General features: G+C 40.1%; 1 protein-coding gene and 1 long non-coding RNA gene across 8 annotated transcripts in view; one reads left to right on the forward strand and one right to left on the reverse strand.

The window, feature by feature from the left end:
* Arhgef4 (Rho guanine nucleotide exchange factor 4) overlaps positions 1-27828 on the reverse strand; it is a 158535-nt gene that overhangs the window by 75843 nt on the left and 54864 nt on the right. For 5 of the 6 annotated variants that reach the window (XM_021721650.3, XM_021721654.3, XM_040294228.2 and 2 more), the window contains exons 3-4: positions 17803-18108; positions 12127-12253 (exon numbers count right to left, since the gene is read on the reverse strand). In XM_021721650.3, the coding sequence (XP_021577325.3) occupies positions 12127-12253; positions 17803-18108 (433 nt within the window). Of the gene's footprint in view, positions 1-289; positions 881-12126; positions 12254-17802; positions 18109-27828 lie in introns of those variants that run through there. The other variant, XM_078017293.1, reaches the window with a different exon arrangement.
* On the forward strand, positions 6-27817 carry LOC110597457 (uncharacterized). 2 transcript variants are annotated; one of them, XR_013424055.1, is made up of 3 exons: positions 6-498; positions 26169-26412; positions 26761-27817. It is a non-coding gene; the product is annotated as an uncharacterized LOC110597457 (long non-coding RNA). The 2 variants fall into 2 exon arrangements; XR_002483218.3 differs by lacking the exon at positions 6-498 and adding an exon at positions 935-1092.

The raw sequence follows: 27828 nt of genomic DNA on the forward strand, positions 1-27828 counted from the left end.
CAGAGCCAGCAGGGTCCCCGCTGTAACAAGTGCTCCACCTCTGGAAGTGAGTCAAAGGGGCAGGTGGAAGGAATGGTTAAGACAACTAGGAAAAAGAGAAATCAGAAGGGCAAAGCAATGGAAAGGAAGGGACCAGGTGGCGGAAAGGAGAAATAGAAAAAGCAAGGGAGGAAAAGGATAGACTGGAGAGACAGTCGCGGGGGCGGGGTAGGGAAGGACGAAGGAGCTCAAGAGGACAGACGCCCGGAGCGGAGGGCGCCGTCGGCGCGGTGGGCGGCGGCGCCCTTACCGGCGGTGGCGGAGCGCAGGCTCTCCAAGCTCCAGGAGCGGGACAGGGCGCCGCGCATGCCCCCGCTGCCGCCGCGGCCGCCGCACACCACGCCGCTGCTGTCTGAGTCGGAACCTGGGGACAGCCCAGCGCTGCTGCTGCTGCTAGTGCCGAGATCGCCGCTCGTCTGCCCGCTGGACTCGCTGGGGCATTGCTGCGCCCTCGTGCAGGTGGGCCCGAGCTCCAACCAAAGGCTCGGAGGAGGCTGGGCTGGGGGCGGCGGCGCGGCGGCGGCGGGGCTGCCGGGCGAAGGGGCGCGCGAACCCCGGCCAGGGCCAAGGCCGGCGCCGCCGTCGGAGGGCGAGGGGCGTGCAGGCAGCCGCGCGGCGTCCTCGGCCCCATCCCCGCCGCCGCGCGGTCGCTGCTCCGGGCCGGCTGACATCATGGGGCTCCGCTAAGGAGGTTCCCGGCCGGCCGCTGCCCGCTTGGGCTCTGCGGCCGCGGCGGCCGGGACCCTCAAAGCGCGGGCGCGCGGCTGGAGGAACGGTGAGGCGTCCACCCGGCAGGGCGCGACGCATCCGTCCGCCGCCCGCTCTTGGCCGGCCCCGCGGGCGCTGAGCCGCGGCGGCGACCCCGGCGCGGGTCGCGGGCCCGGGCGGCACGCGCTCACGCACGCGCGCACGCAGACCAGGAGCGGCGGCGGGCGCGGGCGCGGCGCACCGGGACCCAGAGCGGCCCTGGGTCCCCACGGGGTTGCGCAGCTGCCGCCAGGATTGACGTGCGTGTGTTAGGACACGGTAATTCTCAAGAGTGGACACGTGGTGGTGAGTAGAGCTGGAGGTTTTCTCCGCAAGAATTACATCTCCGTTTTGGTGAGAGGCGCAGGCAGGAGGCCGCGCTCAGTCCCAGGCAGAGACTTCCGCCGCCAGCACCGCACTCTGGGACAGGGAAAACACGCTCCGCCCCGCCCCTAGCCCGGCTCGCACCGGGTCAGTGGGGACTATCACCCTTGATCTCCCTAACAGCTGGTGGCGAGGGTCGTGCCCTACCCAGCGAATATGGGCTGGCGGGGTGGTTTGCGTGTTTATGAGGTTTTAAAAATTAGAGTCAAAGCACACATGTTACAATATACATGGACAGTGACAGGAACAAAAAATTGGGGGCCTAAAGGCTCATGACAAGGTGTCACAGATTACAGGTGTTTCTTTTGGAAGGGGAGGAAAGCTTCACCGATGTTCCCTTGACTATCCCAGACACTCCTGAGCCTTCTGTAGGTTCTTTGTGCCTACGTGGTGAGATACCTCCAAAGCAACAATCAACAAGTCATTATATGAAATACTAAATCTAGGAGGTGAAAAACTGTAGAAGACTTGGTGTTACTTTGGAGGTTGAGATGTGTGAGAGAAGTCTTAATAGAGGCCCATCAAGGCTGCTGACCATCTGTCCCCCATGATGGACAGACACACATACTCTAAGCCTTGGGAGTTAGTTCAAGTGTAAAGTGCCATAGGTATTACCAGTAGTGAGGATGACATAAGAGGCATGCAAAGCCATCATGGAGTGGACCCTTGAAAAGTGAGCATTTTTTTCCCCTTTTCTCCACTTGGGGTCCATTTCCTATAGCCTATCTCCATCCCTAAGCCATAGGTGCTCTTACCTCTGTACCATACGGAACCCTGCATCTTCATAGATACTGTCCTCCTCTGCCCTAGCAACTCAGAGGGCTGGAGCAATAGCAACCAGAGTTCTAGGTAAATAACACCTGCCCAAGACAATAGCATTGTTGTTGGGTGTTCAGTTGATGGGCATTGGGTGATGCCTTGATCAAATCTGTACATTAAAGCCCACTCTCTTTTTCCAGTTTATTTTACTCCTCTAGGGGGAGTGTGTGTGCCTTTCCTCCTTTCCTGGTCTCTCCATATCAGCATTCACACTTTCTGTCCCTGCTGCCATTCTTTCCTGACTTTGGGAAGAACAGTTCTTCCCCTACCTCCTCCTCCTCTTCCTCCTCTTTTTTTTTTCAAGATTTTTTTTTAGTTGTAGATGAACACAATATCTTTATTTAAAAAATTCCTTTATTTTGTTTATTTATTTTTATTTGGTGCTGAGAATTGAGCCCAGTGCCTCACACGGGCAAGGCAAGCACTCTGCCACTGAGTCACAATCCCCGCCCAATATCTTTATTTTTATTTATTTATTTTTTATGTAGTGCTGAGGATCATGCATGCAAGGCCAATGCCCTACCACTGAGCCACAACCCCGGCCCCACTACCTTCTTCTTGAATGCAGGCTCTTTTACATGGAGGATCATCATTTGTGTTCTCCTATGGGTGTACTTTGAAGCCTGCATGCCAAGCCTTTGTGAGTGGGATGAACTTCACATGAAAGGGTGGCCAGTGCCAGTCCTCCCCACCCAGCTGCAGGGCTTGAGGGTTCTACATTAAAATAAGCATCAGAATTGTCCATTTCTGATACTCTGCTGCTACCACTACCATTCTGTACATTCAAAAGGAGGACAGCTTGAGTCTCATTCACTGCACAACCCAAGGAAACTCTAAAATTTGTCATATGTCACTTTCCTGTTCCAGTCCCTTCAGAAGTTACTTTCCCTCCCTGGAAGACCCACAGGATCCTATGTGTTATGACCAAACTGATTTTTCCACCTTCTGTCAGCTCTCTGTGCTCTAGTTGCAATGGCCACCTTGAAGTTTCTCCTTGCTATAGGGTCTTTGCAGTTCCTTTCACCCCTGGAATGCTTTTTGTTTTGCTTTTTATGGTATTGGCTCCTTCTCAACTTTAAGATCTCAGGAAATGTCTCTACTTAGTAACTCTTCATTTATTTATTCCTGGCACTTATGACTATTGGTCAGCAGCCTGTCGTTTGCTCTTTGTCTTCACCCCTGTAGATAATGTCTGTGGTGAGGCTGGTGATGACTTACTCGCCACAATGTCCCCACAGTGTGTAGATAGAGTACCTCATCACTCCATGAGCAGCTGTGCAGGGATGAATGGGGCCTGGACCTGGGCAGGAGGCCAGCTCGACAGGAAAGGGAAGATTCTCACTCTTTTAGGTCAGGACTTTAAGAAGACTGAGGTGTGCTCTTGAGTGGAGGGTGCAGAGGTAGTGTGTCTGGATGGCAGCAGCCTGAGTGGATCTAGCCTGTGTGAACTACTGAGTGGCATGTCTTCAATGAGTCCATTTCCCTTTCCAATCTTCCCAAGTCTTCAGTAAATTTCAATCAGATATTCTGTGCTAGATGTACTTCAGAGGCAGAATCCCCTGGATTCTGGGACATATTCCCATTTGAGCTCTACTATGAAAAAGAGATCTGTGTTTCCCAAGATCACAGTGATGATAAAGGCTAAAATAAACTAATGCTTCCTATCCTGGAGGTGCAAGGGATCATGGGGGACAAAGGGATAGCAAGACTTAACCACAGGAAGATTCATATATATATATATATATATATATATATCACATATTCTCTGTATATACTGTACATACATACATCCTAGCAATGTCTGAAATATTAGCATATATCAAGTATATGCTGAAAATATTGAACACATATGCTACTGACATGAGAACTTTATCTGCTAGTTGAATTTAATTAAAGCATGGGATAAACAAAGTCACACACCCAGGAAGTGGTGAAATTAGTTCCAATACTCATCATCCATGCTTTGGACCACTATGTAACTGTTAATTCCCTGCCTCCCTATTTTTAGAACTCCCAGACATTTCTTGCTAGAATATTGGCATCACAGGCAAGTGACACTGTGAACATACTACATGTAGAAAACAGTGCTAGTTTCTGGAGTTAAAATGAGGGAAATAATAGTCTAGATTTAGATAAATATGACTTATATAAGCATAATTATCCAATATCTCCTACAAGAGTCTTACTGAAATGATTGACAAGTTGTAAAAACAGGGAAAATGAGACAGACTCAGTTTCACAGTGATACTAGTGAAAAGTATTAAAAACACAACCATTTAATAATTTCATGAAATGGTCCTAAAAGTGCACATCAAATAAAGAAACATCAGTTCAAGAAAATTGATGACAATGCAGTAAGAAAGGTGAGAATCTATGGCATTTGAGCCAAGACTGGAGCTAAAGGAGGAAGAGACTCCACTTCAGACTGCTGTAGACAATAAAATAGAGCTCCCTCTCCTTCCAGCTACCAGCCAGGTCTTTCCTCTCTAAGGAGCAGGACACAAGCATTTCTCACCATACTCCCATTTCTCTCCTGTTACTGAGGTTCTCCTGCATGAGAGTGGTTGAGCAGCAGCAAGGATTGGTTCCTTCTTTTGGTTCACTGAGAATACTGTGTCTGGGGTACCTTTTCTCCTTGCTAGAAGTGGTGGTTCTATGACAGGAGAGGCAAGCTGAGAGGGCCACGAGTACTACTTCCTTTCCCAAGGGCTCTGAGTATCACTCAGAGAGAAGCTTGTTATTGCCCTGACCCCGGTATCCAGAGTCTTGGTTTAAAGATTTTGCCCAGGAGGAAAAGCAGACTATGAAAAAGATAGCACCTAATTTCTTCCCAAAGGAACTACCTTATTTGTGACAGAGCATGGAGAAGTTTCAACCTAAAGATGTTTTCAGGAACAGTGGAGGTTATATGAAAGGAACTGGGAGGTGATTCATGGATCTAATGAAGATCCAGCCCAGACTGTAAACCCACTAGTTTTCATGACAGAACTGAAATCAAGACAGTTGGGAGGAGCCCTCCTGACATTAGACAAATACCCAACACTGATCTCGAAAATATTCTTCCAAATTAGTCAGAATTTGATTGGAGAAGTTTGTAGAGAAATTTATTCCCTTAGGAAAATATTGAAAATAATAAAGCAACCGGCTCTTAATTAGTAGAATTTCACAACTGGGTATGCTCAGAGAAATAATGGGAGAGAGCCCTAGCAAAGCCACTATCATCCAAAGATGACCATGGGAATCCCCAAACTGCACTTTCCTAAGTCATCAGGGGCTTAGCACTATGGGAACAAAAATGAATGCCATGGAAACAATTTACCCAGATACTAAACAAGCAAATCACAAGAGCAAGGCAGGTGAGCAAGCAGTACTCAGAGTTGCTATACAGCATATAATCGAAAATGTCCACTTTCCAACCAAAAAATTTGAAGAACCTACTGACCTATACACTGGAAAAAAAAAGCAGGCCATAGATACTGCCAGTAAGTGTGACCATATGTCATACTGATCATAAAAAAAAAAAATTCAAAGTAACCATTATAAAGATGTCTGGAGAACTAAAACAAACCATGATTAAAAGAAGAAAGCGTTAATGACAGTATTGCATCAAATAGAATACCAAAACACAGCCATAAACTATTAAAAAGCACCGAATGGAAATTCTAGTGGTAAAAAGCCCAATATCTGAAATCAACTTATGGAAAAGGTTCAAGAATATTTTGAGCAGGTGGAAGAAAGAATTAGTAAACTGAAAAACAGACTAATAGAGATTATGCAAACCAAAGAGAGAAAACCATAAAGAAATGAACAGAGACTTGGAGAAATGTGGGACATCATTCAGGGCACCATTAGAAGTATAATGGGAATACCAGAAAGAAAGGAGAAGAAAGAGATATTTAAAAAATAATGGCTAAAAACTTCCAACATGTATTGAAAAACAATAATGTACACATCCAGGAAGCTAAAGAATTCCCAAGATAAATACAGAGCTTACAGACAGACATGGTAAAAGTGCTGAAAGAAAAGGGGAAAATCTTGAAAGTTGCAAAGAGGAGCAACAAGCCACTTATAAGTGCTCCTTCTTCAAAAAGACAATAGCTGAGCTCTTAGCAGAAACTACCCAAGTCAAGTGACAAATAGTGTGTTAAAAGTACAAAAAGAAAAGAAAAAAACCTTGTCAACTAAGAATCCTTTATGCAGCACAGCTTTCTTTAAAAGATGAAGGCTAAATACTTTCCTGGATCAAAATAGAGAATTTTCTAGCAGACACCAATTTACAGGAAACGCTAAAGAGAGTTCTATAGACTGAAAGCAAGTGACTACTGGCCAATTTACCCAGAGGGTAATCTGAATCCAAATTACACAGAAAGGGCACCACTGCAATTACAAAAGATACTATCATTTCCTTTCTTTTTTTAGGTGATTTCAGAAGCAACTGTATAAAATAATATGTATGTAATTTATTATTGGGCTGATATATAGAAATGGAATATATATGGCATTTGTCTTCTAATAATGCATAAAGGGAGTGGTGAGAGAAAAGCTGTTAGTGCTAAGAAAACAGGGACAATAATCATTTTCACGTGCACTGTGGGGTTTGTAACATCAGTAGATACAAAGTGTATAACAGTAATATCACAGAAAGGGGGAAAGGGAATAGACCTATACAGAAATAAGATTTTTAATAATATTGAAATTAAGCTACTATATATCTGAAGTTAATTATAAGTTATACATATGCCAAATCCTAGAGCAACTACTAAAAAATTTCAAATACTGAAAGAATCACAAATGAAATTAAAATACCACATTAGGAATATTTTCTTAGTGTCAAAGAATGTGATAAAAGAGGAATAGAGGAACAAAATAAGACCTATTTAAAAAATAAGATCATCCCATTTTTGGGGAGTCATTAGATTATATAGGGCTTTAGAGTCGAGTCCCAGTGATTAAACCCAGGTGGCTTTATAAGAGGGAGAGAGTCCAGAAACACATGCGCCTGTGTGTCCTTGCTATCTTTTTGATACTAGGGATTGAACCCTGGGGCATTCTACCCCTGAGCTATATCCTTTGCCCTTTTTAAAATTTTAATTTTGAGACAGAGTCTCACTGAATTGCTGAGGCTGGCCTCAAACTTGCAATCCACTTGCCTCAGCTTCCTGAGTCACTGGGATTACGGGTATGCACCACTGCACCTGGCTCCTATTTCTTTCTATATGATACTCTGTCCCACTTCAGAACTCTGCCAGCAAGAAGTCATCACCAGATGTGGACATTGTGCCTCCAAAATGGTGAGCCCATTAAATTTATTTTTAAAATTACCCTTTCCTGGAGACCCTCATTGTTATACAAAATACATGTATAAAGATGTGAGAAAAAAATAGCATTACCCTAGATTAGGTAAAGAGAAATGATGGGAGGGGAGGGGAGAGGAGGGGAGGGGATGGGGAGACAGAAAGGATAGTAGAATGAAACAGATATTATTATTACTGTGTGTATAAATGTGACTGCATGACGAATGTGATTCTACAACCTGTAGTCAGAAAAATGAGAAATTATATCCCATCTGATTCAAATGTATGATATGTCAAGGTCATTGTACTGTCATGTGTAACTAATTAAAACAAATAAAAAAATTATCCTTCCTCAGGTGTTTTGTTCTAGCAATTTAAAAAGAACTAATAAATGATTTTAAAAAATAGTCTTTAGCACAAATAGTGTTGGAACAACTGGATAACTACATGTCCAAGAAAGAAGGTAGACTCTTTCCTAACACCACACTCAAAAGATAGCTCAAAATAGATGAAAGATCTAAATGTAAGACTAAAAATATAAAACTCTTAGGAGAACACAAAGGGGTATATCTTCTGTGAACTTGAACTTGGCAAAGTATTCTAAGGTAGGACACCAAAAGCATAAGCAATGAAAGAAAAAATAGATAAATTTGACTTCATCAAAATGTAAAATAAAAAAATTGTGTTTCAACAGATGCCATCAAGAAAGTGAAAAGACAACTCACAGAATGGGATAAATATTTATAAATCATATATCTGATAAGGATCTTGTACTCAGAATATATCTAAGAAAGTCTACAACTCAATTAAAAAGAAAACTTAATTTGAAAATGAGTAAAGGATTTAAATATACAGTTCTCTAAAAAAGATTTTAAAAAATGGCCAATAAGCACATAAGATGATGGACACCAACAGTCATCAGGAAAATGCAAATTAAATTACAATGGAGAAAAAACCCACAATGTGATACAGCTTAATAGTATGGCTAGAGTCAAAAGTCAGACAACAAGTATTGATGAGAATGTGGAGAAATTACACTGGTGGTGTGAATGTGAAGTGGAGCAGCTGCTTTGGAGAACAGTCTGGCACTTCCTGAAATTATTTAACATGGAGTTTCCATCTTGCCCAACATTTCCACTAGGAGGTACATAACCCAAGAGAAATGAAAACATGTCTATACTGAAGTTTGTATACAAATGCAATTGCAGCACTGTTCATTTTTTTTTAAAAGAGAGAGTGAGAGAGGAGAGAGAGAGAGAGAGAATTTTTAATATTTATTTTTTAGTTCTCGGCGGACACAACATCTTTGTTGGTATGTGGTGCTGAGGATCGAACCCGGGGCCGCACGCATGGCAGGCGAGCGCGCTACCGCTTGAGCCACATCCCCAGCCCCCTGCAGCACTGCTCATGAGAGTCAAAAAAGATGGAAACACTTCAAATGTTTATCAACTGATGCATGAAGAAAATTGTGGTACAGCTATACAATGGAATATTATTCAGCCATAGAAAGGACTGAAATACTGATACAGCTGTATCCATGTGGATGAACCTTGAAAACATGCTAAATGAAAAAAGCTGGTTACAAAAGACCAGATCCTTTATGGTTCTGTTTATGCAAATTCTAAATAAGGAATCTATATGGACAGAAAGTAGACTGATGGTTCCTTGCAGTGGGAACAGAGGTGGGTGGAGATCCAGGAGTTTTGGGAAAAGGCAACAACTACAGTTACAGGGTTTATTATGAAGTGCCGAAAATGTTTTTAAAAGACTGGCAATGATCATACACATCTGTGAATATACCCCAAACCACTGAGTTGTACAGTTTATTTTTAAAAATTGTGTAATGGAGGTTTAACCTGGGGGCACTTTACCATGAACCACATGCTCAACCATTTTGATTTTTTTTTTTTTTTGAGACAAAGTCTCGCTAAGTTGCTTAGGGCCTTGCTAAATTTGACCCTCCTGTTTCAGAGTCCTGAGTCTCTGGAATTACAGATGTGACCACTGCACCCAATGAGTAGTACACTTTAAATGGAAGTGAAATGTATCTCAATAAAGCTGTAGTAATACTACTGCTAGTAAAGGATTTCCAGCAAAATCCTTTACTAGCAGTAGAAGTTGGGGACGGGTATCAGCCACAAGACACAACAAAGATATACTGGACTTGGAGAAAGAGGAGATGTGAAATAATCTTATGACCCAAAAGCAACAGAAAAATTCCTGGGTAAAACCTTGCAGACCCTTCCAAAGGGGTGAGCTCCAGAGCCACAGCCGAGTCACGTGACGCTTTGTGCATGTGCCACCCTAAGGACTCACAGAGTCACTTCTGGTCCTGATGGCTCCCCTGGTGGGAATGGACGTGCTAGAGTTTATGCTGGACACCATCTTGCAGTTCCCACATCAGGCCAATTCTTGGCTACCTCTTCAAACATGGAGAAGAAATTCTGATAAGAGTCGTTCCAGGGGCTGAAGGTATAGCTCAGTGGTACAGCCCTTGCCTAGCAAGCTCAATCCTGGGTTTGGTCCCCAGCACCCCCCCCAAATCACAACAAAAAGTCCTTCCAGGACTGCTTACAGTTCTCTCATCTTTTTAGGTGACTGAGCTCACCTAAAAAGGAGAAAGGAACTGGTTTCTTGTTTTATGTGCTATACATTACAGGAATGGTTAGCTTTTCATGTTCCACTGCAGCTGTGTTGGAAGGATCTGAACTTGTAACAGTTTCTGAAAGAATGTTATTTCTATGGCTACTGGACAATAAGCCACTGATAGGGAAGAATGAGCAAATAGAAGAATTTCTCCTACTAAGAAATTCTGCCAATCAAAAGAATAGCAGATGAGTTTGGAAAAGAACTGAAAGCCATAAACAGGAGGGAAAAAAAAAACTACAAAATTCCTGATTTTTTGTTCTTATCCTTCAAGGGAAAATTGGAAAGACTGTATGGAGATTAAAAATGACCACTGAATCACAAGCTCTAATGAAGGCAGTGAATACAGATGAGTTAAAACCAGAAAAGCAAAGTAGAAGATAAAATGTAGAAAGAATTCCAGAACTGAAAAGAAAAAGAATTGGGGTGGGGGGGGGAGATGCGAGGTGCTGGGTGCAGAAATTGGAAATATAATTTGTATAAAGTAGAAATTTCAGAAGTTGGGAAGAAAACAGTTGGAGAAGAAGCAATAAAGAAAGAAAATTTCCCCAGACTTAAATAAATATAGAGACCCCTCACTAGTCCCTCATACTAATCTTGTGAGATAGGAAGATGGGAATTTTCATTCCTTCATGATGAAAAAGAATCTGGGATAACAGAGAAATGGGGGATGGGCCCACCCTTCTTACCCTGATGTCAAGTGTGGCCAGTCCGAGCCCTGACCTCTGACTTCAGCACTTCTCTAAAATTTTAAACCTTCGTGTAACACATATTGGGTTGTGTGTTACTAAGGTTTAAAATTTTATCAGCAGTAAATTCATCTTTCATTTAATTCAAATGATGCTCTGAAATGATAGGGCTATAATACTATGAAACCCTGAATCTGTAAGAACATGCATTTGACTTAAAGGGTCAAAATCAGCTTTGAGGATAGATTATCTCCAGAAAAAAGTGAATCTCTCCCATGATCATCCTTTCCACAATCCTCTCAATAATTCCACGGCTTAATGAAGGGCTCATGTGAGAAAATCTCTTCCCTCTAGAAATGATTCTTTAAGCAATTGCCAAGTAATTTTTCATGACTTTGCTGGCTGTGAGTTTAAGATCACAGCCATATGTGGGAAAGAGGAGCAGTCCACATGCAGCCTCAGCATGTACCCTTGCTGACAGAAAACAGTCGTGTCCACCAGCTAATCTAGACTGCCAGCTCTGCCAGGGACGTGCACACCGTATGCACTGAGGCAGACTGAGGCTCAAGATCAGGATCTGCCTCAGAGCAGACTCCTTGGCACGGCATGTGCCAAATGCTAATGCTTGGGCTAACTACAGCTTTCCCCTCTCATCTTCTAACTTTACTGCTTCTTATGGCTCTTTAGCTCCCAAAGCAGCAACTTTTGACCTATTCCTTACTTCCAAGCCTGGACAAATTACATGTTTGATAGGTATAACTATTGTTTTTCAACTCTGCTTCGGTTTTATTCTTGCTCACCTGTCTTAAACACCAGAATTGGTCTCTTCCTTCAGTTAGCTAAATGAATCTAGCATTTTAGGGTTGCTGATAGTAACCTGTACCTTAAATGCATTTTAAGGTTGCCGATAATAACCTGTATCTGCTCAGGACCAGAGACGCAACATCTAGCCCTTGGCCAGGATCCCTTGAACATCTCTTAGCATGCCCAGCTCTCTTGGGTTAGGGTTAAGAAAGGTGGTACCTGTGTATGAAGAGGCCTCATTCTGGCTCTCATCTGGGGCCCACTTCCCTTCTGACACAAAAATCCCTCCCTTTTGTGGACATATATTGTGATGTGATGCTGTTTGCTATAGTTTGGGGAAAGAAATTCATGGAGGTGGTGTAAAATTCAAGGGAGAGATTACTGGTCCTCAGATGGGAAAGCACCCAAGTTCCATCATTGGATTAGAGAAAAGTCACTACGTGATTATTTATTCTGCAGGTTTATCCCGCTACAATAAATACCAAGGCTTAGTCAGTAGCTTTGCTCAAAATAAACTAACAGAGCGAGGCTTGGGAGCTCCATCATCGAATCTGCCCCAACCTAAGAATTCTCTTTCTGTAGGTACCACGTACTCCTTCCTTCCTAACTGCTAGACAAGTAGACACAACCATCACAACACTCATTCTTGTCCTTCTTGCCAGAACACATAAGTATATAATGAGAAAGAGAGACATGTATCTCACCGGTGTCAGGTATATGCTCTGGCCAGCCCAGGTGGTTCAGTCCCATCGGGGCACTCTGGGAGAGCAGATGGCTTCTTCTAGGGAGATGTAGAGACTCTGGAGAGGTGATAATTGTCTCCCTCCAACACTGGCAGAGGAGGAAAGAGGCAGAGGGTAAATAAACAAAACAGATGGTAGGCTGTCATTGCCACCTCCAATTGCCCAGGACCTTTCCTGTGAGCAGAGCCCCAGCCAAAATGTGCACAGCTCCAGAAGGTGCCGTTCACACCAAAATCCACCAGGAAAGCTTTTCCTGGAGTATGAACTATGTAACGTGCATAGCCAGGTGTGCAACCTTGGCAGGAAAGGCTGCCATTCAGGAACTTGAAAGCGGGCTCTTGATGAGGGCTTCAGGCATCCACATCACCCCCAGCAGTTAGCTAACTGCCTGATATTTTTCCCCAAAGCAAAACTGTTAGTTTCAGCCAAGGTGTATCCTTTTGGGGAGCAAGTGACTAAAATGTAATTCAAGAAGATTTTGATATCTCAGACAGTAAGGACCAATGTTGCCTGGGGTCTTGGGAAGGAAAAGATATTGTCCTTTCCTGTATCTCTTCATTGTCTGAGAAGATAATAGCTCCCCACCACCTTTGCTACCTTCTAATAAGGTTATTGTAGTATCTTAAAAATCATGGTATGTATGCAAATAAACGCTTCCTTTTTGTCTTTTTGATTTTATATCCCTGTATATTTAAGCAAACAGTAATGCAGGAAGCATAAATATGCAAAGGTTAGGATAGGGCATTGCATTCCATCCCATCACTTCCATTTGAATGCCACTAAAGACCTTGGGCAGAATATACGAGTCAGCTATCAGAGAAAATCAATGGTAGCAGAGAGACTGGGGAAGGAAGCCAGGTTTGGAGGTTACCCCCCATCCTGTAGTGAAGTGAGTTTCCTATTTTGTTGTTCTTGTGTATTTTCCTGCCTGAATTCAGCAGCGCTTAAAACTGGACATGGGCAAAATGGCCTCCAAATAAGCCCTGTCTGTTCTGAAGAGGGAAGGGAGGTGCCTGAAGGTTTGAGGGGATGGGGGAAATCCTGTGTATTCTGATGGTGTTTTCTTCCAACCCAACCCCAGAGGCAATCCAAATATAGTAATAAGATTCAGGCTCCAGACAGGCATCTGAAACCGGGAAGGAGAAGAATCCTCTCTGACCAGACAGCTGTCATCCTAAGGCACGGGGAAGACTCTTGTCTCTTTTTAATTCGTCCTCCTGCCACTTGGCTCCAAAGGAAGAGTTGCAGGAAATGTGTGGCAGAGCGGGAAAGTGAAAGCCCAGATTACTAGAGAAAGACCAGGAAGGTGACATGATAACAAAGCCTTGACACTTTTTAGTATTTCTGTAAATTCAGCCTAGTTTTGGTCAGGGAAAATGCAGGGGATGGAACTACAAACCACAGGGGAAAAAGTTTTTTAATATACAGACAATGAGAACAACTGAATATGACTGCTTTATGTCCACCTCCAGATGGTTCCTGACCAAGGATGGTTCAATTTCGGATTTTTTAACTTTAAATAGGGCACAAATGATACACATTCCACAGAAACTTTACTTTGAATTTTGAATTTGGATCTTTTCTTAGGCTAGCAATATGTGGTACCATACTCTTCAGCAATGCTGGGCACTGGCAGTCAGCTGCAGCTCCCAGTCAGCCATGTGAACACAAAAGGGAAAAACCAACAGACTACAGCATCCTGTGTTGCTGAGCTATGATGTACGATAGGTTAGGAGAATTAAGTGCACTTCTGACTTACGATGGATTTATCAGTACATGACCCCATCACAGGTAGAAGAGCAACTGTCTCCCAAACCATCTTCCTGGAGCATTAGGAAACATCTTCAAATTAGTCATTTCTTTTTTTAAAACTTTTTAGTTGTAGTTGGACACAATACCTTTATTTGTTTTTATGTGGTGCTGAGGATCGAACCCAGGGCCTCGCACTTGCTAGGAGAGCACGCTACCACTGAGCCACAACGCCAGCCCAAATTAGTCATTTCTTATTTTTTGTGCTACCTGTGTTCTAGAATTCTTCACAAACACTGAATTAGAAAATATTGAACTGTTGCTTCTAGGTGAAACAGTTCCTGTGGGTCTCTGGTCATATTTTATTTTTGAAAGGTGCTGGGGATTGAACCCATGGCCTTGTGCATGCTAAGCATGTACTCTACCACTAAGTCACATACCAGCCGTTGGTCACACTTTTGTCAAACAAAATGCTATCTTCATTATCTAGGTTCATTGTCAATACCCTTGTAAAATAAACCAGTCTCATCAACATTTAAAACTTGATTTTCCACATAGCACTTGTCTTGTATAACACTAACCAGGTTTTTGAATTAATATATATATATATATTTTTTTTTACCGTATTCACAGGTTTTCTTTTAACCGCTGAATGACTCAACCAAGTGGAGAACTCATGGTAAAAAGAAAACACAACTACCTTGGAAATCTGAGAATCGTATATTTGGTTTCTCTTCCCACCTAAATTTTGCTTTGTACCTTCTTTAAGAACTTTAAAAAAATTAGGTATTGATAAATTATAGTTGTATATATTTATGAGGTATAAAGTGATGTTACAATTTACATTTACACAGAATGTAGAATGATTAAATCAAGCTAATTAACCTGTTCATCACCTCAAATATTTAACATTTTTGTGATGAGAACATTTAAGATTTACTCTCTTAGTGATGGATATTGAAATGTACTGTACTCTATTATTCATCCTGTTGTGCGATAAATCTAAAAAACAAGTCAAAGTTACTTTTCCTCTCTTATTGATGCTTTGTACCCTTTGATTAACATTTTCCCACTCCCTCCAACCCCATCTTTTCCGGTAACCACTATTTTATTTTCTGCTTCTATAAACTTCATTGTTTTAGATTGCACATGTAAGTGGTATTTGCCTTTCTGCATTTGACTTATTTCACTTAGCGTAATGTTCTCCATTTTATCCATGATCTTGCAAATAGCAAAAAAATTCTTCCTTTTCTATGGCTGAATAGAATTCCATTATGTGTATGTGCCATGTTTTCTTTATCCATTCATGTGTTTCTTTCCATTTTTTGGCTACTATGAGTAGTGCTGCAATGAACACAGGAGTACAGTGTCTCCAACATACTGATTTCAAATCTTTAGGGTAAATACTGAGAAGTGGGATTGCTGGATCATATGATGTTTCTATGTTTAGTTTTTTGGAAAATGTTTTCCATAATGGCTATAGCTAATTTACATCCTCATCATCAGTATGCAAGGATTTCCGTTTCTTCATATCCTTTCAATACTTCCTATCTTTCGACAATAATAAAACAAAACAGAAAACAGGGAGAATGTGAGGACTTGCCACCCTTGTATACTGCTGGAAAAAAAAATCAAATAGAATGCTGGTGGGACTGCAATTGGTACAGCCAATATAGAAAGCAGTATGGAGATTCCTTGGAAAACTGGGAATGGAGCCACCATTTGACCCAGCTATCCTTCTCCTCAGTCTATACCCAAAGGACTTAAAAACAGCATACTACATGGACATAGACACATCAATGTTTATAGCAGCACAATTCACAATAGCTAAACTGTGGGAACTAAGATGCCCTTCAGTAGATGAATGGATTAAAAAATGTGGCATATATACACAATGGAATATTACTCAACAATAAAAGAGAATAAAATCGTGGCATTTACAGGTAAATGGATGGCACTGGAGAAGATAATGCTAAGTGAAATTAGCCAATCCCCAAAAAACAAATGGCGAATGTTTTCTCTGATATAAGGAGGCTGACTCATAGTGGGGTAGTGAGGGGGAACATAGGAGGAATAGATGAATTCTAGATAGGGCAGAGGGGAGGGAGGGAAAGGGAGGGGGCAGGGGATTAGCAAGAATTGTGAAATGTGATGGACATCATTATCCAAAGTACATGTATGAAGACATGAATTGGTGTGAACATACTTTATATACAAACAGAGATATGAAAATTGTGTTTTATATGTGTAATAAGAATTGTGATGCATTCTGCTGTCATGTATTTCAAAAATAAAAGGAATTAAAAAAACAAATAGAGTGGTGGGTGGAAAACAGCTTGGTAATTTCTCTAAGTTAATCACAGAATTATGATATGACCTGGTAATTCTACTCCCAGATATATACCACAGTACAGAAAACATTGTCTTCAAACAAAAGTCTTTATACTAGTCTTAGAAACACTATTAATAATGGACAAAAGGTACAAACAAACCAAATGGTCTATTAATGGATGAATGAAAATGAAACAAATATGTCTCTCTAGTGGACTATTATTTAGCTACAAAAACTATTAAGTACTGATATATGCTAAGACATAGATGAACTGTAAAAACATACTAAGTGAAAAAAAAGACAAGACACAAAAGGTCACATATGGTGTGAGTCCATTTCTTTGTAATATCCAAAATGGGTAAATCTTTAGGGACAGAAGGCAGATTAATGCTTGTCAGGGCTTGGGAGGAGAAATGGGTAGTGACTGCCTAATAGATGCGGTGTTTCCTTTTAGAGTAATGAAATGCCTTTGACCCAGATAGAGGTGATGCTCACAAACAAATGTTACTGAATTGTTCACTGTAACATGGTAAATTTTTATGTGAATTACATCTCAGTAAAAAAAGCTGGTATTCAAGGATGAGGAGAGACTCCGATGTATACTTCACAAGAACTGGATAATAAAAAATTGATATTGTATCAAGGGAAAGAATAAGACACAGAGTTAGAGTTGACTAAAGGTAAGATGCCAAGACTACAGTCACTTTTAATAGGCTGTAAGTTTTATGCAAACTATCATGGTGTCAGAAGGTCGCTGTGGACAAAAAAAAAAATGGGACAGTGTATCTGCATTTTATTAATTTAATTAAGACTCTTATCAAAATGTCATGCTCCTTTTTTGAGTACTTGAGCTCATGCTCATACTGGGCCCAACAGTATGTGACACAGGAGGCCTCTCACTAAATGGTAATTGCCATGGTGAGATCCTTGAGGGCGAGGACCCCCTCCTCCTCCCCGCCCTCTGGTCCTGCACAGGGATGGCCACAGGAAGGGACACACATGGAGGACGAAGAGGGAACCCTGACCTTGGTGGTTGCAGGGAACATGTCTCTGTGAAGTGTCTCTTGCACTGGATCTAGAATGTCTCCAAAGACCTGCGTGGTCCTCAGCTTGGTGTTATGAGAGGTGTGGGAGCATTTAAAAGGTGAGGCCTCGTGGGAGGTTTTAGGTTACTGGAGGAATGGCCTTAAAGGGGATTGTGGGACTCCTGTTTCTTTTTCTGTTTGGCCATCATGATATGAATAGGCTTCCTCTCTCATGCACTCCCACCATGATGTATTATGCTGCCATAGGTCCAAAACAGTGGGCCAATTGGTCATGGACTGAAACCTCCAAACCATTGAGCCAAAATAAATCTTTCTATTTTGTAAGTTTCTTGATGTCAGGTATTTGTTATAGTCACAGAAATCTGATTGACACATACAGGTTCATGTTAGGTGGGGCCCCATTAGTGTGCTAATGGGGTGACAAGTTCAGTACAGGTCAGAGTCAGGAAATGGCAGGCTACTACAGAGGATGAGGGGATAGCAGGCCAGATGAGAGGATGCCTGGCTTACCTGGACTTTGTCTGGGTGCACTATTCCTGTGCATGTCTTCCTTCTAGCCTGTATCTGCTTCTCCAGCTTCTTTCTCTGTGTCTTCTCCAGCCATAGGTCATCCAAACTGATGTGTGAGTGCTTTGCAACCCTTCTGGGCTGTGAAAAGGTCTCCCTGAGGATATCCTCTACAGAGACGGAGGGGAGGGTCCATGTCACTATCTCAGTGGTGAAGAATGGCCTCTGAGCTGGCTCCATGTGAAAAGCTTTCTGACCAGGAGAATAACTGAGCTTCTCACCTGCTGGTTCTTCCCATGACATGTGATTCTGGAGAGCAGAGGAGAAAGTATCAGAGATCAGAGCCAGAACATCTCAACTGGGGACACTTTCCTTTCTCTGCCCAGTTTCTTTTGGATAGAACACTGTTTGGTTAATTCTCAAAATACTGATTCCAGTGAAATATTTTGTTCATGAAATATTGAAAATATGAAGATCAGGAACAAATCTTGTTTCTGTTAAAATGTCTTCTTTCAAGGCTATTTCCAACAACTCAGTCTTCTGCTTTGCTTAAAGACTTAAGTCTTGAAAGCAATTACTGAAGTTAGCATGCTCATTAGAAATACTTTTCGAAGGTCACCAGTTGTGGCCAAAGCTCTTACTTAAACAGTGTCCCCAGAGAAGAAAATTTAAGGAGCATATTCCAGGCACTCATTGCTTGGTCTTGTTTGACACTAACATAGACTGAAGTGTGTGCCTAGCCTCACCTCCCCCAAGCTGTCATCCCTGTCCTAGTTCATGATAATGAACTCAGGCACCCTCACCATTTCAAAATAAAACTTGTCCATGCAGCAGAACAGCTAAACTTTATGTTGACATCTCCAACATTTCTGTTCTTTGGAATCAACCCTTTTCCTAAGTCTAACCACTCTCCATCCTTACCCCAGGAGATATCTCCTTCACAGCAACAGCCTCTATAAAATGCCATCCCCAAGAACTTGGTGCATATTCTCTGGTGGAAACTCAGGAGAAATTTCTTTTAACTATTTACAGAGTCTGCCTTAAAAAAAAGTATGTAGGTATGTCGGTAGATAGATAAACAGGAAAACAGAGGAAGGAGGAGGAAAAGGCAGAGAAGGAGGAAGAGAAGGAGGGAGAGTGGAGAGGGAAGATAGACGGATGAATGAATAATTGTCACATAATGGTTTGGGGCACAGTCTGGGGACTGGGACCTTTTCAAGTTCTACAGATGATTATAACATAGAGCCAAGATTGAGAACCACTGATCTAATGTGCTTCTCTTTAGCATCCAAACATTGCTCTATGTTTAAAATGTATTTTATCCTAGTTTTCTCTCCCTAACTCCCCTATAGGCAATAAACTACTAGTTTATTATCCCCACCCAAAAATGGGGAATCGAAGCTCAGAGAGCAATATTACTTACCTGAGACCCACAGCTCTGTGTGTAATTACTCTTTTGATTCTAGATCCCACATCTATTCACCAGTCTATATGGTACACATTCCTGATGTTTCAGGTAGAAGTTACATCTATATAGCTCAGTCCCACCAAAAGTAATCAATACTAATTGAACATATTCTTTTGTTTTTCTTAATTTTTTAATCTTTTTTTTAAAAAAGTTATACATGACAGGAGAATGTATTTTGTCATATCATACATACATGGAGTATAACTTCCCATTATTGTGGTTGTACATGATGTGGAATTACAGTTTGTATATTTACATGTGAACATACGAAAGTTGTGTCCAATTCATTCTTCTGTAATTGAGCATGTTCTTATGTACATCTCCCTGTTGTGCATTTTATGTACCCTATATACAAAACTTGGGTCCTCCTAAGGCCATTCAGAGAGTAAGCAACAGAAAGCCATGTGCAAGGAATGTCAACCACCCTGGGGCTAGGATTTCTACAGCATTCATCTCACTACCACCAGCAGTAAGCTCACTTCAAACTAGAAGAAAACTTACTACTTGGACTTTTCTTTTCTTTCTTTCTTATCTTTCTTTTTTTTTTTTTTTTTCTGGTACCGGGTATTGAACTCAGGGGTGCTTGACCACTGAGGCACATCCCCAGCCCTATTTTGTATTTTTATTTGGAGACAGGGTCTCACTGAATTGCTTAGTGCCTTGCAGTTGTTGAGGCTGACTTTGAACTTGTGATCCTCCTGCCTTGGCCTCAGGAGCCACTGGAATTACAGGTGTGCACCACCATGCCCGGCGAGTTTTGTTGCTTTTATTTCCACAAAAATTATATAATCGGCTTGACAGTTTCTACAAAGAACAACTTCTGAAACGAGCGCTGGGATTTCAGGGTAAAGGTGTTTCTGAAGTGAAATAAACAATCTCACAACAAGCATCAGGAAGGAAAAAAGAACAATATAAAAAGTAAAAATTTGGGTAAATGCAACATATATTCTATCTCCCCTCTTGAGATGTCTAAATTATTTTTGATGTTGAAGCAAAATTATTACATTGTTTGATGTGGTTCTCAATGTCATGAAGGAAGTATTTACAAAAATTATAATCGGGGGAATGGAGGGATTTAAATCAAGATAAAGTTTCTATACTTCACTTAAATTGGTAAAATTTCAACACCAGTGGACTGTGCTAAGTTGTGTATATACAATATAATTCTTAGAGCAGGCCCTAAAACATATCTCTAAAAACATATACACTATAACATACCACTGATACATAAAAATGGAATTCTGAAAAATATCCAAGTAACCTCCAGGACATCAAGAAAAAGAACGCATCAATATTTACTTTAAATAGAAATGGTAAATATATGGATTAAAAACAGAGAAGGGCAGAGTGCAGTAAAAAACATGACCTAACTATTCTGCCAATAAGAAACTCATTTCAAATATAATAGTTATAGTTAGATTGAAAGTGAAAGGCTGGAACAAGAGATATCATATAAACAAAATGACAAAGCTCAAGTACAACAGGAACAAAAATAGAGGAAACAAATTTCTAGTATCAGGAATGAAATGGGAGAAATGCTCAGACCACGCAGACATTAAAGCAACTATACAAGATAACTGGAAATTCCTCTCCATGTTTGAAAACTTAGGTAGAAAGAAATAAATCCTCAAAAGGTGCAAACCACAGAACTCACCCAATATGAAATAGCTAATTTAATACTTATATCAAAGGATTTGATTTTGTAATTAAAGACCCCCCCCAAAGAAATCTGGCTTAAATGATTACCATTACAAATTTCTACAAAATGTTTTTTTTTTTTAAAAAAAAACCCACAATGTTCTAATTAATCTCTTCAAGAAAACAGAAGAGGAACACATTCCAACTAATTTTGTGAGGCTAACATGGACATACATGTAAAAACCCTTTAAATACCAGATAGAAAGAATTAAACTATTAAAAATTGTATATATCACAGCCAAGTGGAGTTTATGTAATATTGAAAACCAGTCAGTGTGATATGCTTATTAACAGGTCAAAGAAAAATCATATGATCTTGTTAAGTGTTACAGGAAAAGCATTTAACAAAATCCAATTCCTATTCATGAGTTAAAAAAAAAACTGAACAAACAAGAAAGACAGGATTTATTAATCTTGATAAAGAATACCTACAAAACCCTACAGCAAACATCCTACCTAACAGGGAATGCATTTCCTCTAAGACTGGGGACAAGGAAAGGATGTCTGCTCCCAACCCTGCTCTTCAATATGGTATTTGACTTTCTAGCCATTGTAATAAAACAAGAAGAGAAGAGAAAAGAAAAGGTCTACATTGCAAAGTAAGAGAGAAAACTGTTCCTTTTGTGGATAACATGATTGTCTATATAGATAATCCTAAGAACGATTCAAAAGAATTCATAGAATTCTTAAGAGAGTTCAGCAAGGTCACAGGATACAAGATAAACTGTATCTCTATACATTAGCAATAAGTATGCATAAGCCAAAATTTAAAATATAATACCATTTACAGTCATTTCAAAATTATGAGATAAGAATAAACCAAACAAAACATTTCCACAACTCATAAGCTGAAAACGGCAAAACACTGAAAAAAAAAAAAAGCTAACTAAATGGAGAGACATTGTTTTCATGGATTGGAAAACTCAACATAGTAAAGATGTCCGTTATCTCTCAATTGATATACTGATTTAACTCAATTCCTATCAAAATATGAACAATAGTATTGATATAGATTTTCTAAAATATATATGGAAATGCAAAGGAATTAGAATAAAATCATTTTGAGAAAGAAAAACAGGGGAATCACTCTACTCAATTTTAAGACATACAGTAATAAATACTGTGGAATTAGAGAAATGCTAGACACATAGATCAATTCAAGAAAATTAAAAAGTAAGGTTGAGTGCAGTGGTGCACCTCTGTAATCCCAGTGCCTTAGGAGGCTGAGGTAGGAGGATTGTGAGTGGGAAGACAGCCATAGTAACTTAGCAAGACCCTCTCTCAAAATAAAAAAGGCTAGGGGTATAGCTCAGTGACAAAGTGCCCCTGGGTTCAATTTCCATCATACATTCATGTGTGCTTGTAAACGCACACATGCACACACAATAACCAATAAACAGAGCCACATAAATTCTGATAGGTGATCTGTGACAGAGAAGTACAGCAGTTCATTGGAGGAAAGACAGTCTTCTCAACAAACGGTGCTGAAGCAATTGAATATTTACAGGCAGAGAAATGTACCTCATCCTAAACCTTAAATCATAATAAAAAAAACCTATCTCAAAATAAATCATTTAATGTAAAAATGGAAGAAAACACAGGAGAAATGTTTGGGACCTAGGGGTTGGTGAGAATTCTTAGACATTGCCCCCAAACATGATCCATAAAAAGAAAAAACTAAAAAATTGGACTTCTTCAAAATTAAAAAGTTGTCCTTGTTAAAAGGATGAAAGGACAACCTGCAGACAGGAGCTTGTCCAGGTACTTTCTCTAGTACTTAAAAATCACATAACTGATAAAGGATTTGAATATAGATATAAAAGAACTTTAAAACCTCAACTGTTAAACAATAACAATGCAATTAGAAAATAGGCAAAACACAGGGAGAGAGATTTCCATGAAGAAGGTGTACGTATGGCAAATAAGAACATGAAAAAATGTTCAAAATCAATGGAAGGGTAATTGATGTGATACAGCAATCTGTATACGGGGTAAAGTTGGGAGTTCATAACCCACTTGAATCAAACCGTGAAAGATGATGTATTAAGAACTGTGTAATGTTTTGAACGACCAACAATAAAAAAAAAAGAAAAAATGTTCAACACCACAATCTCTTAGAGAAATGCAAATTAAGACCAAAATGAGATATCAGTACACATTTATTAGAGTGGGTAAAATGAAAGACTGAGATAATCCAAATGCTGATGAAGAAGCAGAGAACGGGACCTCCCTTTCACTGATGATGGAAATATGAAATGATACAGCCTCTATGGAAAATGGTTTGACAGTTTCTTTTATAACTGAACATACACTTGCCCTATGACCTGAAAATCGTACTGCTGGGCATTTTCCCTAGAGAAATGAAAGAGTTTGTCCACCCTAAAACCTGGGCATGCATGTTCATGGGAGCATTATTTGTGATAGTTCAAACTTGAACACAGCACAAATGCCCTGCAGGGGGCACTTGGTGATTCCATACCATGTGATACTATTCAGAAATAGAAAGGAACTACTGTCTCATGGGGCTGGGGATATATCTCAGTTGGTAGAGTGCTTGCCTTGCATGCACAAGGCCCTGGGTTCAGTCCCCAGCATCACACACACCCACAAACACACAAGAAAACTCAAAAAACACATTTTTTAAATGACAGAATCATAGATTAGTGAGTGGTTGGGAGTGGTCAGGGCAGGAGAGGAAGGGTGTGATGGCATCTAGCAGAAGGTGATAGAACTGTCTTGCTTATGATTATCATTATGTGAATCTGTGCATGGGAGAAAACAGCAGCAACATGGATATGGTTTAAGCATCCCTAATATGAAAATCCAGAATCCAAATATTTCACCCACCCACCCCCGTCAAATTGAAATCTGAAACACTCTGTTTCCAGGCTTTTTTTTTTTTTGGTAATGGAGATTAAACTCAGAGGCACTCAACCACTGAGCCACATCCCCAGCCCTATTTTGTATTTCATTTAGAGACAGAATCTCACTAAGTTGCTTAGTGCCTCGCCTTTGCTGAGGCTGGCTTTGAATTCATGATCCTTCTCTCAGCCCCACCACATGACCCCCCCCTTCCCAAATCCGCCGGGATTACAGGTGTGTGCCACAGAGCCCGGCCCAGGCATTTTGGGATAAATTAAGATACTCAAGTCATTCACACATTCTACCCATGTCAATCCACTGGCTTTGATATTTTTCTGTAGTCGTGAGAGACTAGTTCCCAGGAGATTTTTCTGTAAGTCTTATATGGCAAGTGTAAGGTTCAGGGAAGGGAGTTTCTACATGCACGTGATTACAAGACTATTGAAAAAATATAGACTGTCATTCACTAGGATGTAGACACCAGTTAATGCGGACTACAGTGGAATGCTGAGGAAATGAAGAGGGGACAGGGATAGCATTTATGACTAAACAACCTAAGTGACATCCTGTTCATATCAAATTATGTGTTTTTGTTTAAGCAAGTATATATAAAAGGAACCTTTTATAAAATGATAGATACCAAATGTTATGCTGATTACCAGATAATAGAAGGTTTCCATGAAATTTTAAAATATTTCCTATTTTTTATGGTTCTAGAACTCCTTAAAATGAGTACATATTACTCTCATAATCAGAAAAATCTACTTTTATTATTGAAAAATTTATAAGAAAAATGAACAATGAAAAAGTGGGGCTGGGATTGTGGCTCAGTGGTAGAGCATGTGCGAGGCCCTGGGTTCGATCCTCAGCACCACATAAAAATGAGTAGATAAAATAAAGGTATTGTGTTCAACTACTTCTAAAAAATATTTTTTTTAAAAAAAGAAAAAGTAAAAGGGGTGAAAGTAAATTGGAGAAAATCTCTTCCCCAAAACTAAAACAAAAAATGAAAAGATGGAATGTAGAAAAGATAAGAATATTAGAGCCTCATTCAAGAACAATCTCTGACTAATAGGAGTTTCAGAGAAGAAGGATAGAAGGAAAATGCACATTTTCCCTGGTTAGGAGTCTCTAGTTTGCGAGGACACCCTGAATGTTTAGCACAATATATTTTTTTAAATTCTAATTTGTTAATTTGTTAAAATGCTGCTATGACAGCAGAATGTATTATAATTCATATTATAGATACAGAGCACAATTTTTCATTTCTCTGGTTGTACACAAAGTAGAGTTGCACCATTTGTGTCTTCATATTTAGAGTAATGATGTCCATCTCATTCCATCCCCATGATCTTTCCTACCCCCATGGCCCCTCTCTTCCCTTCCCTCCCCTTTTCGAGAGTTTATCTAATCCTCTCATGTTCCCCCACTCTGCCCCCATTATGAAACAGCATCCTTATATCAGAGAAAACATTTGACATTGGCATTTGGTTTTCTGATTGGCTAACTTCACTTAGCATTATATTGTACAACTCCATCCATTTATCTGCAAGTGCCATGATTTTATTCTCTTTTAATACTGAATAGTATTCCATTGTGTATATAGACCACATTTTCTTTATCCATTCATCAACTGATGGACATCTAAGTTGGTTCCACAGAGGCAGAATAAATTAAAAAAAAAAAAAAACCTCACATTTCATTATCACTACAAAATCTGAGAAAACCAGGGATAAAAGAGAAGCCTTTAAAAGCTTCTAAAGTTAAAAAAAAAAAAAAAGTCATGGACTGCTTGCTCACAGCTGTGTTTAATGCTAGAAGATGGTAGAGAAATGCTGCTCTGGTGTGGATGTAGTTTGTCCCCAAGGGTGCATGTGCTGGAAGCTTGGTTTCTAATGTAATGGTGTTGAGGTGCTAGAACCTTGAAGAGGTGGGACTAGTGGGAGGTAATTAGGTGACTGGAAGTGCCACCTTCAGAAAGGATTAATGCCCATCTCAAGGGGATAGGTTAGGTCTCCTGTGACTGGATTACATTGCTCAGGATGCTTGAGCTCCTTGTGCACAAGGCTGGTTTCTTTTCCATTTCTCCACCAGGTTGTGAGGCAGCTAGGTACCCCAATGGATGCCAGAATCATGACTCATGCTGGGTAAATTTCTTAGCTTCAGGTATTCTATTATAGCAATATAAACAGAGAAAGACAAATACCTTCAAGACTTTGAAGTTTGATTTTTAACAGAATTCTACATGAAACCCAATTGTCAATTGGAATAAAGATCTTTAAAAAACACATTTTCAGACATGCAAGGACTCAAACATACCTCTTATGTACCTTTTTCTTAGGATGTTATTGGGGAATGTGCTTGAACACAATAAAGCAGTGAATGGAGACTAAGGAAGACACAAGATTGAAGAAACAAGAAATCAGGGAAGAAAATTTGCACAAAACTCCTGGAGAACAAGTGGCCCAAATCACTGCAGAAGGTCAGAGGGTTCTGGGAAGAGGGTCCTTGGAGAAAGGGAAGACCTAACGGATTCTGCCATGTTTGAACATTTGTAAAGTGGTTTATAATCACGAGATAAAGAGGTAAATCCAATTTAAGGATAGAGGTACAGAAAATCACATAGGAAAATCCAACAATTATTAAAAAGCAAAAGAAATGTCATGATTGTCCATTACTTGGCTTTACAGAGAAAATATTTTGGTACCAAAATGATATAAACATTTGTTACTGACTTAACTATATACTAGGAAAAATATATTATGAGGATAAAATGGACAGAGGAAACGGACTAGATTACAAAATGTCAAACCTTCATCCATCACCACTGGAAGTTAATATTTTCAAACAATAAATCAAAATAGTAGTTTAAAATTACTATTTAAACCTTGGTTATCTGGGAGGGGTTTACCTTTTTTTTTTTTTTCCTGTAGGCACCTTCTAATGCCTCACCACTCCTTTTGAGGAGGAGGGCCTGAAGCTTTCACACCCAAGCCCAAGTTCATGAGAAACACAGAACTTCAGTTCCCTGGACAACAGAACCAGAATTGCATTTTGCCAGATCCCAGGGGATTTAAAGGCACTTTAAATTTAGAAGCATTATTCAACTGCCATTTGGTTTTACAACTATGTGCATACATGATTTTGGTAAATGTTTTAAAGTAAAGAGCAAATCAAGGGTAAATGTTTTAAGGTAAAAGAGCAAAATTAGTTTAAGGCAATCTGGGAGCTTATCAGAAGGGTATTCAACTTAGTGTTATTGTTTTTAATGGCAAAAAATTGTAAACAACCTAAATGTTCAAAACAATACAGAACTAGTTAACATTATGATCATACTTATGAATAAATTCATGCAACCATCAAACTAATTACATAAATTAGTTTATTTCTAATTAAACTTTTTGGATACAATTGTAGATAAATGTGCAGTTGTAAAAGATAACAGAGAATCAGCATACCTTGTGGTTATTTATATGTGTGTATGTATATTTAGATAACACTATCTTGTATCTACCACCACAGTTAAGAAAAGCTTCATCACCATAGCCTCCCTGTGGTGCCCTCTTCTAACCACACCCACCTTCCCTAAACCTTCTTATGATTTTGAGAATGTTATATAAATAGAATCATACACTATGTGACTTCTGGGATGGGCTTTTTTTTGTTGTGTGTATAAGATATTTCATTATTTGTTCATGCTGAGTACTATTTCATGGTATAGATGTGCCAATTTGTTTATCCATCCATCCACTGAGGGACATCTGGGTTATTTCTAGTTTGGTGCTATTATGAATACAATGGCTACAGATATTTACAATAGATCTATGTATAAACTAAATCTTATTTCCCTGAGGTAAATGTCCCAGAGTGAAGTTGCTGGGTCATTTGGTTAACACTGGTATACTATTATAAGAAACTGCCAGCTCTTTCCCCAGAGTGCCTGTACTGTTTTACATCCCCACCAGAAATACACAGATTCCTTTCTCTGAATCTTTGCCATT

This window comes from Ictidomys tridecemlineatus, chromosome 7 (genome assembly GCF_052094955.1).
Source record: "Ictidomys tridecemlineatus isolate mIctTri1 chromosome 7, mIctTri1.hap1, whole genome shotgun sequence".
NCBI lineage: Eukaryota > Metazoa > Chordata > Mammalia > Rodentia > Sciuridae > Ictidomys > Ictidomys tridecemlineatus.